Source organism: Myxine glutinosa, chromosome 10 (genome assembly GCF_964187855.1).
Source record: "Myxine glutinosa chromosome 10, kmMyxGlut1.1, whole genome shotgun sequence".
NCBI lineage: Eukaryota > Metazoa > Chordata > Myxini > Myxiniformes > Myxinidae > Myxine > Myxine glutinosa.
Window position 1 is genome coordinate 85,512,823 of NC_136270.1, and position 15,107 is coordinate 85,527,929.

A 15,107-nucleotide genomic window follows, 5' to 3' on the forward strand; every position below is an offset into this window, starting at 1 on the left:
CTTGGCTCTAATAGGTGGTATTGCCCCCTTTGGCAGAAACAACCTCAAGTAGGCGTTTCTTATAACTGTCTACCAGTCTCTGACATCGACTGGGTGAAATTTTTGCCCACTCCTCCATGCAGATTTCTTTCAGCTGTTCGATGTTTGAGGTGTTTCTTGCATGCACAGCTTGTTTCAAATCCCCCCACAACATCTTGATGGGATTTAGATCCGGGCTTTGACTTGGCCATTCCAGAACCCTCCATTTCTTTCTTTTCAGCCATTCCTTGGTGGATTTACTGGTATGTTTAGGGTCATTGTCATGTTACAAGGTCCACCTTTGGTTGAGCTTCATCTTTAAGACAGATGGCCTCACATTATCCTCAAGCACCCTCTGGTACAATGAAGAATTCATAGTGGATTCCATGATGGTGAGCTGCCCAGGCCCCGATGCAGCAAAGCTGCCCCAAACCATAATATTTCCACCACCATGCTTTCAGTTGGTATCAGGTTCTTGTGGTCAAATGCTGTCTTTGGTTTTGGCCAAGCATGTCTTCTGGTACTGTGGCCAAATAGCTCTACCTTTGACTCATCTGTCCAGAGCACATTGTTCCAGAAGTGCTTGTCTTTGTCAAGGTGTTCATTGGCAAACTTTAGTCTTGCCCTGATGTTCTTTCTGGACAGCAAAGGTTTCCTCCTGGCACACCTCCCATGTAGATCAAATTTTTGCAGCCTCTTTCTAATGGTAGACTCGTGCACTTTGACATCAACAGTGGCAAGAGCTACCTGTAGGTCCCGTGATGACATTCTGGGGTTCTTAGAGACTTCTTTCAGCATCTTGCGGTCTGCTCTCGGGCTGAACTTGCTGGGGCGGCCTGGCCTGAACAACTTGGCAGTTGTTTGGCATCTTCGCCGCTTGTAGATGATCTTCCGGACAGTCGAATGATTGATTTCAAATTGTTTGGAGATCTTTTTAAGTCCATTCCCAGACTTGTAGGCATCTATAACCTTCTTTCTGAAGGCCTCAGAGAGCTCTTTTGATCTAGGCATGGTGTCGCCGCACACTTCAACAACAAAGAGCAAACCAAACTAAATGTCTGAGGTTTAAATAAGACATGTTCCTCCAAGATCCTCTCTAACGATGTTCTAATCATTTGCACCTGAGCTGGTGCACCTGATTTTAATTTTAGGTATTTGAAGTAGTGATAAATATAGGGGTGTACTTACTTTTTCCACATGCGAAATTTGCATTTATATTTATTTAAATTATACAATGGACTACAAAATGTAAATGTTTCATGATATTTGTTATATTATATCACCTTTATCTATCAATATAGATAAACTTATATTATATCACCTCAGCGCCACTGACTCCACGCTAACCACTGACTTCACTGATTTACTCACCTGCTTTAACCTCACTCAACATGTCAACTTTCCTACCCATAACCGTGGTCACATTTTGGACCTTGTCTGCTCTACTGGACTAATTTTGCACCATCTCTCTGGCTCCGACCTCACTCTCTCTGACCACCTAGCCATCACTCTGACCATCAACATCCCCACCCCAGCACCAAGGCATTACCGCACTATCAACTTCCGTAAGCTAAACGCTCTTTCACCTGCCTCATTCTCATCGACCCTCTCTGAAAAAATGTCCACTTCTCCCTTCGTTGACCTCCACACCCCTTCTGACCTCACTGACTACTACAACCACACTCTCTCCTCCTGCCTTGACCAACTTGCGCCTATAAAAACCAAAACAGTTTCTTTCACCCATTCTGCTCCCTGGTTTACCCCTGAACTCCACCTGATGAAAACTCATGCTCGCCAACTTGAAAGACTCCGCAATAAAACAGGTCTCACAGTTCACTCCCAGGCCTACAAGGACCACATACAACACTATAAAGATGCCCTCTCCCGCGCCCGCTCCGCCTACTACTCTCAAATTATCCACTCTGGCTCCGGAAACCCAAAAGCACTCTTCTCTACAATAAACAAACTCCTCAGCCCCCTGAACACCACCACCCAGTCATTCACAATAGACAACTGCATCTCATTCCTTTCATTCTTCCAACGCAAAATTGAAAACATCTACAACAGCTTGACCACCGCCGCACCCGCTCCCCCTCAAACCACCTGCCCCCCCTTATCCTGCCATCCCCTGTCTCAATTCTCCCCAGTCTCCCCTACTGACCTCTCTGAACTCCTCATCGGAATGAAAACTGCCACCTGCACTCTTGACCCCATCCCCTCCAGCTTTGTCAAGGCCTCCCTTCCTGCTCTCTCTCCACTTATCATTGCAACAATAAACTCCTCCCTGTCTACAGGCATCATCCCACCATCCCTCAAAATTGCTGCTGTTACCCCCATTCTGAAAAAACCTGGACTAAACCCTGACACCCTAAATAACTTCAGACCCATCTCCAACCTACCCTTTCTGTCAAAGGTTTTGGAACGCGCTGTAGCCACTCAACTCAAACATCACCTCTCTGCCAATAACCTGTATGAAACATTCCAATCCGGATTCCGCTCCAACCACAGTACTGAAACTGCTCTCCTCAAAATCACCAACGACCTTCTCCTCTCCTCTGACGCTGGCAACCTCAACATTCTCATCCTCCTCGACCTCAGCGCCGCCTTTGACACCATCGATCACACCATCCTCCTCACCCGACTTGAAACCACCTTTAACATTACCGGCACTGCCCTCTCTTGGATTAAATCATACCTCTCTGACAGACGTCAGTTCATCTCCATCAATAACTGCAAATCCCCCACTGCTCCCCTCCCCCAAGGTGTCCCCCAAGGTTCAGTTCTTGGCCCCCTCCTCTTCATCCTTTACCTGTCCCCCCTCGGTCACTTAATCCGCCGTCATGGTCTCCAATTCCACTGCTTCGCCGATGACATCCAGCTTTTCATCTCCACCAAGTCCATCTCCACCGCCACCCACTCTATCCTGACAAACTGCATCACTGAAATAAAATCCTGGCTTCAAATCAACTTCCTCAAACTTAACTGTGATAAATCTGAAATAATCATCATTGGCCCAAAAACGCTCACCAAGTCCACCCATAACTTTGCCCTCAACATCGACGGTTTCCCAGTATCCACCTCCCCTCACATCCGGAATCTTGGCATCATCTTTGACCAAACCCTCTCCTTCGACAAATACACTAAACAGATCACAAAGACAGCCTTCTTTCACCTGAAAAACATCGCCCGTCTCCGTCCATCCCTCTCCTCTGTGGCTGCAGAAACCCTCATCCACGCCTTCATCACTTCCCGTCTGGACTACTGCAATAGCCTCCTTTATGGTTCACCCTCAACAATCACCAATAAACTCCAATACATTCAGAACTCCGCTGCCCGTCTACTCACCCATTCCCGGACCCGTGACCACATCACCCCCATCCTTTACAAGCTTCACTGGCTCCCCATCTCCCAGAGAATCCAGTACAAAATCCTCCTCTTGACCTACAAAGCCCTCCATAACCTGGCCCCATCCTACCTGGCTGACCTCCTCTCCAGACACACTCCCACCCGCAACCTCCGCTCTGCTGGTACCAACCTCCTGACCCCCCCCCCCCATCCGGACCAAATTTAGATCCTGGGGGGACAGGGCCTTCTCCATCGCTGCTCCCACCCTCTGGAACTCGCTACCTCACACCATCAGAGACTCCTCCTCACTCACCACATTCAAAACATCACTCAAGACCCACCTGTTCAACACTGCATTCAACATTTAACCCACAGCATCTAACCCCTGACTATCTCCTCTCCTTCTCCCTCCTTTGTGCTTTGAATATTTCCCTCTTGATATTTCTTTTTTTTGCAATTGTCTTTATGTTTTGCACTCTGTCAAAGCGTCTTTGGGCTTCCTGAAAAGCGCTATATAAAATAAATGCATTATTATTATTATTATTATAATATTGTTGAAATTAAGATCAAATAGGTGTATGTTGAAATATGTTGAAAAAGTCAAAACTTTACATGGGGTGTACTTACTTTTTCACGTGACTGTATATATATATATATATTGTTGTGGTTTTGGAATAAAGGTTAATTCCCCCTCGTAGGTAGATGCACCACAACATGAAGCCTCGCGATAGTTCAGTTATTTATTAGTGAATGTAAGCGTAGTCCTTTCCTGTGTTTAATTTTGCGTTGAGTAGGCCAGTGAGCTTCGGTGTTCTTTTGGCGCTTAAGTGCCACACGGCAGGCCTGAACAAGTCCAGCGAGGCCGAAGGGAGGCGGTAAGGAACGAGCCGCCAATCAGGGCTCGGGGGGAGTGGCTTACCACGGTGGCAGAGGCGGGGTTTGGAACATTCGAGTGAGACTCTGGGGCGGGGCCATATAACCCTGCTCCGAGTCCCCCCACCGGAGAACGGAGAACGCGGAAGGCAGACGAGAACGCGAGTGGAGCTGCAGAACAAGGAATTGAATTGCCTATTGTACACGAACTTTCCCCTTGCCCTGCGCTCTGTGCTGTATTAATCGCGCGCTCGAGAGGATGACCCGCACCAGGCCATAGACGCGCGATTTCCTCCTGCCTGCCTTCTCCTGATACGTGCCGTGACCGCCAGAGGGCTACACCACGAGCGAGCTGTCCCGGAGCGACCGGCAGCAAAGCGCGTTTGGCGCGCGAACATTCTTCCTCCATCTCCCCGTGTGCGTGAGTGGGCGCTTTGTCTGGGAAAATAAGTTAGCATTGATTAATCTTCTGCCCTTTGTCCCCTTTCCTTCATTCGGAATCATTGTATAGTGTAAATAAATTGTGTTCTTCCTCTGATTTGTCCGTTTTCGTCCCTTCCATCCATTGGCTTCGCATGGTACGAATAGAACCGCTCGAATCGGGTTCCATAAAAAGGTAACGGCACAAGTCACGTGATACGCATACCATTCGGGCGTAATCGATTAAGCGTGGCTTGTGCGAGGCTCGGTCCCCGCTTTCGGGGCAGCGTGGGTTAAAGGTACGTGCGACGTTGACCCGATACCCTTTTTCACGTTTGCTCCGGAAGTCGTGATTCGGCCTCGTGGACCCGAAGACACAGGGGGGAAAAAGGAGTTTAATCCCCCCTTTTGTAACGGGAACAGGCTTCGGGAGATCCGCAACAATATATATTCTTATGTTTGTAGGGGGTAGGCAGGGATTACTTTAGTCCAGGTAGATTTGTATAGATTAGTGTGCTCAGACTTTTGTGAAGAAGAAGAACCACCTCGATGTACTATAAGTAGGGATCCGGTAGATCGTGTGTCGTGTAAGTGTACCTTCGTCCCCATTACGAGGAGTGTGGTATGCTAATTATCTCAGTGATTATCGGTAAATTATCCCTTGTATGTCGTTACCTCTGTATTTATTCCTTTGTTCCTTTTGACAATACACCACACATAGGGCGAGAATCTGACATTTAAACACCCTAATAAAAAACCTACCGACACGTACACGTAGGGCTAAAAATAAAATAAATATTATTATTTACAATAATATAAATAAAAATATGTATGTATATATATATATATATATATATATATATATATATATATATATATATATATTAGGGTGGTGCTCAAAATAATTAAAAAAAAATATTTACTGGGACATGGCTTTATGTTGTTCCTTTTGTTCCAAAATGAAAAGACACCAAATATGAAAGCAATCTGATTTTATTTAGGGGTGCCACATCAGCCTTCAAACTAAAGGTGTCTACAAAACTTTTCTATATATGGATCAAAAGCAAAACCAGAAGTTTGTTTTATGAAAATCCACCCTCCACTCACTTTCTTTGTATTCTAGCAAACACAAGTTACAATAGCTGCACAAATAGCACTATATTGCTATGAAAACTCAAATTCAATGATAACAATCCAAATGTTCAGTTCATAAAATGAAGAGACACCATATCACATAATATAAAAAAACCCAAATATAATGAGAAATGTAACTCCTATTTCTGGGCCTGTTTCACCACTGTTGCCTTCTTGGCATCGGGGTACATCTTCCTGTGAGCAGCAACAACTTGGAGCAGAGCTTGCTTTTGCTCTTCATCCTTTGTAAGGAGCTTATTGTAGTCTTGTATCAATGCGACACCCCTTTCTGCCCTGTCGTTCACCACGACTAAGCCACTGGCGGCTTTCTTTGCTTCCTGAAAGCTGGTTTCTTGCTCCCATGAACCAGGATCCTTATCCATCCAATCAGTTGGGGTCCCTAGGATGCTGAAGAAATGCTTGGTGTGTTTTGTTATGAGGCCAGCGATTGACAGGGCGGTTCCTCGTTTGATAGCTGGTCTCTTTGGAGAGGGGTTTTCACCGTCATTTTTCAATGCTTCAATCATATTGATCTTGCTTTCTTTGTCAATTCTGGTGTCAAAGAATGCAAATGCCACTACTACTGGGCTCATGTACCACGTGTGGCGGCCAAGTGCCTTCAAGGCTGCCTGAGCCATCTTCTGATTGATTTGTTCAAACTTTTCCAACTTCTTGAAGAGGTTAATGTCATTCAGGGGAGCCTCAATAGCTTGTGGAGCCCGAAACCAAGCCTGTACATACACAAGGCAGACAAAAATGTTGAAGGCTCGGAGTTCTCTCGCCTCTCGAAGTGTCAAGTGGAACTCTGACCGAAACATGAACACCTGTAGTGAATATAGTGCTTTTGCCATCCATCTGGCTCTGTGCATTGCTCCTGGAGCCATGATCTGGATTCCACGAGGTGGGATTCCTCCCATGTAGATGACAGTCAGTTCTAGGAGTTCACGATAATCATCTCGTGGCTGCTGATCTTTCAAACACACAAGAACGTTTTTGCTTCCATCACAGTGTCTACAGATCCCATTGAAGCCTTCCTCTCTGAGAATTGATCGTGAAGAAACTTCCTGTCCTCGGGGTTGGTGATTATGGCCTCCGAATCTGCATGCCTAAGATCAAACGTCTTCTCCAAGGAGGCCTTGAAGGATGCTTCCTTTTTCTCTTGGGTCGCACCACCCCGCTTTGCACCTTTTTGGAGGCTCCTCCATTCTTCTTATAGCCTCCCCAAACGATGGATGCAGTGCTGCTTCGTCGTTGTAGGTAGGTGAGCTTTTTCCCAGAACTTCACAACCTCTTCAATGGTGAGGGTTGCACTCTCCCGGGCAGTGCGATTCTCCTTCTTCAGGTGATGGAAAAACAGGACAAGAGATTGATGCACAGTCGGGAGCTTGGCACCTTTGATGGCATCTCCAGAAGTGGACCCAATGAGATACACATTATCCTGAGCCCGAGTTTTCAATGAAACACTGGTACTACTAGCACATGCCATATCTGCAAAATAAGCAAGAATGTGGGTAAAATCCTGTTAATTCTTACTCCACAGGGTCACTCTCTACAAAAGAGCCACAGTCAATAAGTTAGGCCTACATATTACACACTAAAAAAGCGCACCCCTGACCCCGGGAACCTGTACAAAACATGCATGAAAATTGCCCAGATAGTGATCATAGGAAGTCTCAAAACTGTATGTATAATATATTGTATATATATAATGTATAATGTGTATTTATGTATATTTATTATTTAATGTATATTTACTATATATTTATTTTTAATATTATATTTAATGTATATATATAATTATGTATTTATTTTGTGTATATACAGCCCAAAAAATGGGAATTCCTATTTTTGCATGGGGGAAAATTCATCACTGATGTGGCACCCCTAAATATTATTGGATTCCATTCAAATTTGGTGTGGTTTCCTTTGACACCAAAAGGAACATAAATAGACCATGTACCGGAGAAAATCTGCATTTTGCTTTTTTGAAGCCCACCCTAATATATATATATATATATATATATATATATATATATATATATATATATATATATAAGTTCAAAACACACCTGGTCACAAGTGTGCCGCACTGACCGGGTCCTCAGTCGAGGTCCTCAGCATCATCCCGTTTCGGCCCTTCAACCTCGATACGGTCAGCTAAGGTGGGCCAGCAGGGGCACGTACACATCCACATGCAGCAACTGCCTCTGGATGCGTACATACCCCCACCCACAGCCAGTGCGAACAACAACAACAACAACAACACCACCTCCACATCCAGAATCCAAAGCACCAAACAAACATGGTGGAACACTCAAACACCCACCTTTATACCCTTCACCACTCACCAACAAAACACACCAGATCATTCACACACACATACACACCCATACACACACATACATACAGAACACCAACCAAACAACCACCTACACTTACATCATACACCACTCAACACACAAAAACACACACTCATGCAAAAGTTAATTCATGCAAAAACACACACCCTCACCCACTCACTCATATACACAAAATAAGAAGTAATAATGGTAACAAAAAAAAACAAAAAAAACACACACACACACACACACACACACAACCAACCTACACCGTTCGACATGTCTCCATAAACTTCCTCCATATCCAAAATGAGCCTTTCAAGGCAACCTGGGCCACCTCGTCACACATCCTCCTTCTTTCCGTCCCACACACTCCCAGCCTAGCAAGAAATGCAGAAAAGGAATTGCCAACATACCCTCGACACCCCACCTCAAATGGCTGACACGAAACGCGCCAACCCTTCTCCCGGCACTCTGCCTCCAGCTCACTGTACTTTCCTCTCTTCCTCTCGTGATAGTATATACTATATATATATAGTATATATATATATAGTATATATATTGTTGCGGATATGAGGATTGCATTTTTTTTGATTGTGTGTATTGTATTGTGGTAAATTGTTGTGTAACATTGTTGATTATGGCCCCTCCTGCCTCCAGAGTTGTGTAAAGGTAAAAAAGGGCGTCCCGGTAGTTAATTCCATGAAACACCACATTGAAGGACACGATAAAACCCTTGTTCAGTAGTTTATATCCTTATTATGTGTTTTAGAGTAAGGCCTTGTCTTCCATTAGAATAACACTCCATTGCACCAAACCAAAGAGATAGATTCCCTTCATTCCCATTCCCAAAAAACCTCCATTTCCCCCTTTCGTCATTGCCAAGCCTCGATTGCCGAATACATCCCCTCCAATTGCCGCCATTGACCACGAGGCAGGGTTGGGGAAGAAAGGCGGGTCCCCACCTCGTCAGAGAGGGGAGGAGTGAGTCAGCCCCACTCAACCAACCACGAACAAGGGGTTGGACTTGGAGAGGGTGTGGCGAGAAACATCAAGGAGGTTCGCGAAGGTTGAGGGGCGGGGCCTATATAACCCGCCGCGGGACGTTCCCCAAGGAGAGTGGCAAAAAGGTCCAAGGCTGAGCTGAGCTGCGTGGTGAGGTGCAAAGCAAAGAGCTGGGTCGTCAGCAGATGAGCTTTTACGAGATGAGCTTTTACGAGATGAGCTTTTATGAGAAGAGACATGAGATGGGCTGAGAAAGGAGAGGAGCTTTTACGAGAGATGAGCTGAGAAGAGAGATGAGCTATGACAAGAGCTGAGTTGTGAGGTCCAAAAGCAGAAGATCATCCAGGGAAGCCTGCTATTCGTCACCTTGCTCGCCAGCAGCAGCGTCTACAGCAGCAACAAGACTCGACAGCCGTTTGGGGCCTGGACGGCAGTTTGGAGCAGGGCCGCGAAGAAACGGCGGCTGCGTCAACGCGCGGATCGTGCTGCCGGACCCATTGGACTTTCCTCTCCTTCCAGCCATTCCTGCCTGCAAGTTCCCCATTTGCGTACGTGAGTTTGTTTTGTTTGTTCTGTCCTGGGTAGGTAATTAAGTCTGTATAAGCTGGTAATTTTCACTGTGTTACCTGTTTTTTTCATGTCTGCTGTAAATACCCGTGACTGCTCTTTTTGCTTATGTGTGTGTAAATAATAATAAACCCCATTACTCTTCTGTACGTCTTCTTCTTCTTCCTCTTTGCATTCGTCGTCTTAGTCTTTTCCATATTGAGTAGCTGTGGCGCGATACGGCCAACGTCTGGGTGAATCGGGTGAATCGGGGAAAAACTGTTAGGTCGCGGTGCCTTCGCTCGGCAAACAACATCCTTAACCGCGGACAGTAACAATATATACTATATATATATATATTCGCACGACTCCCCCTCGGTTAAGACCGGGGAAATCGCAAATGGCAATCGAGCTTAATGAGGCGACAATCAATGGCGAATTTGCTATACACGCGTGGGAGGAAGAGGGAAAGAAAGAAGAAGCAGCGAGATTTACCTGACGGCCCGCGCGCGCCAGCGTCTTCACCCTGTGGAAAGTAACTCACGAACGAAAACGGAATTATGTACAAAAGATATATTTATTAAATGGAACCCGATAACAAAGGATGCGACGGTAAAAACGAAACCCCCTAGTGAGCGCTCTTACACACAGACTTCAAACATGTACAGATGGGGAGGATATGAAAATAAACGTTTCATTGTGTTCTGTGGTGCGTCTTATCTGTCTGGATGTCGGGTCCGTTCAGGCCCCAAGCGTGCAGTCCGGGCACGGCTCCGATCCTCGGGAACTGCTCAGCCGTCGGCGCAACCAGGCCTCGATGACACCTCTCTCTCGTGCGCTGCCGTGCCAACGTCCGCTGATGCGCGGCAAGCCTCGCGTCCCCGCGCGATGAATAACCAGGGAGGATGATCGTCGGCGCTCAAAAGGTAAAGGTCCACACGGGAACGAAAAGGCAAGAAGGGAAGAGAAAGGCGGAGGCGAAGATAGGCAGATGCAAAGGGGCGAAGAGAGACGAAGGAAGAGAGAAAATGTCCGTCTCCGCTCACTTTTATCAGACGTCGTCTGACGTCAGCTCTCTCTCTCTTTCCAATCAGTGCGTCGCTCCTTCATGGTCGTTCATGCCCTTTTCATGTCACCGGCGCCTCTCCTCCAATGAGCGCTTCACTTGTTGGTAGTGTTTCGCACCCTCCACACTGATTGGCCAAGCGTCTCGCGCCTTTGCGTTGGTGTCATCGGTCGGTGGCCAACCAATGTGGCACGTCCTTCACCTCCCTTCCTCTCCAATAGGTGCTCGGGTTGTTGCTCGCCCCTTCCCCGTCAATCACGAGTTATCCTGGGCGTGGCTCTCGGCCTGTCTGTTCAATGTTTGCTGCCCTGCCGGTGTTGTCAGCCCAAGTGCGTGGTCGCTTGCTGTTTGTTCTTCCAGTCAGTCATTGTGAGGGGGGATTTAATTAATGTGGTGCGCTATTGGGCCTAAGTAATGCATATGAGTGCGTTGCCATAAGGGACGCCAGAATGATCACAGAGGGGATGACACACCAGGGAATTAGCATAAACCCTAGAACTACTTAACATGCCCCGCCCCCTCATGGCGGGGACACAGATACGCAGCTTACTCCGACAAACCGGGCTAGACAGGTCCCTGACTTACATAAAATTACATGTGGGGTTCCCTATCACGACAACCGGAGCACGATACCTACACAGATCTACCTAACTCTATATATGTCACTACCCCACCGGCATAACACAGCCCCCCCCCCCCCCCCCCCCATGGAACCGTAGCCCCTGCTAGGTTCCCTGCAGGCGCTACCATTCCAGTTTTAGCACTTACTGTCTCACACTTAATTAACCTATGAAATAAATCAGGAGGGCTGTGGGAAGTGAGCCGAAGCTACCTGCCTATTCTCCATAACATGCTGACCCCCTTAACCAATCATGCATTTCAAGTATTTACAATCATTTATAACGGGTGGTTCCTGCGGAGGGAGGAAACAAATAACAACACGCAAAACCTAATTCATCCACAAACCTTAACCAAACTTGCAAAAACTCAAAAACTCTATAAACAATTTGTACAACCCCTTCCTGCAGACCGCGTACCCCCGGGGGATTGCACAAGACTCAACGTTACTTGCGGGGCCATCCCAATGCACCCCAAATTTCAGCGGGCCCTGTCCTGGTGTTACAGGTGAGTGACATGGCTCGGTGGATTTCGCCCACATTCATTCAACACAAACCCATAACCACTCATACACATTCCACAAGTCATCACAACACTTAAATCAATACACGTACTTGTTTCACCCCCCCTGCAGGACCATGGCACAGATGTCATATCACATGTGTGTTTCGCTCAACTAGGCAGCGGGGAGGTACCGCACAAGAAAAATGTTGGGGGCGCTTCAGGCTGTGGAGCCCACAGTCCAAAACAAGTCACTTGACTAAAATTCATTGCTCCCCCCCCCCCCCCCCTTTACCTCTTGGCCCCATGACAGTCAAACAGCCCTTTCCGCCGTTACTCCGCCAGTGGGATCTGCACTCTCCAGGCTCCGTTGCCTCCTGCTTCCTCGCAGCTATACAGGTCGCCGGGATTCTTCCACCCCAAGGCGCCCAACAGACCCCACCACTGACGGGCTCCAATTTCCAGTCACCACTGGTTGTCAGGGGTAATTGCCACAGAGAGGGGTCGCAGTCATCGCTCCTCCAGAGCTTGAAACTCCAGGCTCCGTTGAAAATGGATTTTGATGTCAAAGGCCATCTTGATATCAAAATTAAAAAATTGCCATATTTCATCCGATCGGCATGAAAATTAAACAGCATTTGCATAGCGCCCCATTGAATTGGGAAAACAATTATTTTTAAGGTCAAAACGTCAAAGGTCAACCAAAGGTCAAACTTCAAATATCATCAATTTTCATCTGAAAAATCATCAATTTTCATCCGATTGACCCGTGCTTTGATTAAGATCGTCAATTTTAATCTTAATGAAATGGACAATTAGATGTATTCATGGCAACTTTATTTTGGGGGAGGGGTGGATTTTTCAAGTATCGTGCTCTGCACAACGTCTACTTGTTACTTTGTTTGACTGTCAGGCAGACAAACAGAGTAAAAAATATTATCTCTCTCCTCACTGCACATGTGCTACTGGGATGAATTCAGAGCCAATATATTGTAAAACTGCCAATATATGGTCAGGTGGCCCAACTTGTATAACATATCAAATGCTGGTGATGTCCCTGTGCCTTCCCCACTGTTCTACCTCTTCCCTTTTTTAAAATAAAGTCAATTGTATATACTGATCGAATGCACTAACGTGTTGTCGAGACTGTGCAGGTACGATGGCCCAAATAGGCTCCTCTTACGTCAAAGTTCCTTGTATCAACCATATTTTGTAGCAATATTTTTAAGGGACATATTTTGGAATTCAAGGTTTCACTTTCTGTAATTTATTACTTTATGTAATCTTTATGTAAATATTCTCCAGTTGATATCGAGGCCTCATCATTTACCCTCCCTGACTTGGAATATATTTTCTGACACGCCTGACATTTTCTGACATTTCTGACATTTCTGACATCTGACATTTCTGACATTTCTGACATTTCTGACATTTTCTGACACGAAATGATTTCTGTTTCTGAACAAAATTTACCATTTCCTTTCCAACCTTTTCAACATTGCATGAGTCAAATAATATAATTTAAAGAATTCTAAGTGCATTCCGCAATGGTAATGTCTGTCATCGTTTGAAAAAAAAAAGAGGTCAAACATGAAGTGCGAAAAACCAAAAACATTAAAAGTTTAAAGTGAATTGATAGATTTTAATCTTTCATTTGCACACATGCAGACAACATTATTTAGTGAATCAAGTTTACATCAGGTTTAAGGATCTTCTCTCCCACTGTGCAAAACGATTGTGTCGCTGCCATCGAAATTATGTAAAAAATTGAAGGAAATTATGTAAAATTATCGTCTCGACCTCAATTCTTACATTTCGCTGTTTTTTTTTTTTTAAAGGAAAGTAAATTTTGATGATGACACTCCTTTGAGGACATGTGACCTTTTCTCTGAACAAGACTCCTTATTTATTTTTCTCTACTTGTGCTTTGCGGAGCATTGCCACGTCATGTCCACCATGAGACACTGAATATTCTGGGCTCAACAGTCAGGTAGCCAGCCTATGGAGGCCTACTAAACAGTGCTTCCAAGCATAAAATAATACATAATAAAAAGTTTTGTCCTTTTTACATGAAGAAGTAAACATTTTGCAAACGCATCAACTTGTTCTTTCAAATACAAGAAAAGTATGCCTGAAATCAATGTACAACCGGGGAAGGGAAGAGTTGAACACTTGATAACAATGCATCTGCGGTAACTGATAAAATGGTGGTGACAAGGAGAACACCTCTGGTGGAAACCTGCACGACTGTTAGACAGTAAGAAGTAGGCCAGCTTAAGAGCTGCTGGAATTAGTTCATTACAAACAAATGTTTTTTGAAATATTTATATGTTGCTCTGCCTTGAACTAAGCAAAAAGTCGTTTCACGGTGTGCAGGTACAAAATTTTGAAGGTTGATCTGATGAAAGCACTTTCTCAAACTGTTTAGGCAACAGTTAATTTATTGGGCTGTGGGCTAAAGAGAAGGTTTAACGGAGCAAGTGAAAGTTTATATACAGAGGTAAACAATCCCAGAAAGGGAGCAATCGGACAGTCAAGACAAGATTGCAGGGCATTAGTAATTCCAGCATTTCAGTTCGAGCAGTGTGTGATCGGGAGATGAACCGAGCCTGAAACTGGAGGTCCAACATGTCCCAAGTACTACTCAAGTGCTTTCAATGCAATTGCCTTGGTCATTCAAGCAAATTTAGATGGATAAATGCCAGAATCTGCCATAATTGGGAGAGGAACTGACCAAAATAAAAAGGCGTAAGGCCTAGTCCAGTGACAAAGTCGTGAAGAGATGTCCTGTCACATTTTTGACTTTTCCCTTGTGTATGACGTGTGCCCAATGTTTATTCCTGACGATGCTTTACTTTGGTTGTTCCGCCTTTGCCAAAGAGGTGAGGAAGGTCTATGTAGATGACGTTTACGGTCGCTGTACAAACCAGAGGAATTGTAGGGATCTAAAAGACTTGCTTTCACTCCTCGTGGTGGTCTTGTCTGCGCAACAGAAGACATTACCCCAGCTCCAGCATTGGAATGGTATTCTCTGCGACAGTGGCGGTTTGGACTGGAGGAGCGAAAGGCTGGGTGGTAATCAACAGAATGACGACGGGGGCCGCCAGAATTATTTGAGGCGTTCTCATAATCCAGATGAGTCATCCTGTCCCGGAAGAGCGCAGCTGCAGGGGTTTTGTTTGGCCGAAACTGTTGCTGTGGTTTCCAGTATCGCGAGAGCTGTAGGTTCAAAGGACAAGACA

At 45.5% G+C, this 15,107-nt stretch overlaps 1 protein-coding gene across 4 annotated transcripts in view; it reads right to left on the reverse strand.

Moving 5' to 3' along the window:
- Positions 1-13,486: 13,486 nt before the first annotated feature.
- The window catches only part of LOC137434022 (uncharacterized), a 107,787-nt gene continuing 106,166 nt past the window's right edge, over positions 13,487-15,107 (reverse strand). For all 4 annotated transcript variants that reach the window (XM_068126621.2, XM_068126620.2, XM_068126619.2 and 1 more), the window contains one exon: positions 13,487-15,084. In XM_068126621.2, the coding sequence (XP_067982722.2) occupies positions 14,990-15,084 (95 nt within the window). In that variant the 3' untranslated portion in view covers positions 13,487-14,989. The remainder of the gene's footprint in view (positions 15,085-15,107) is intronic.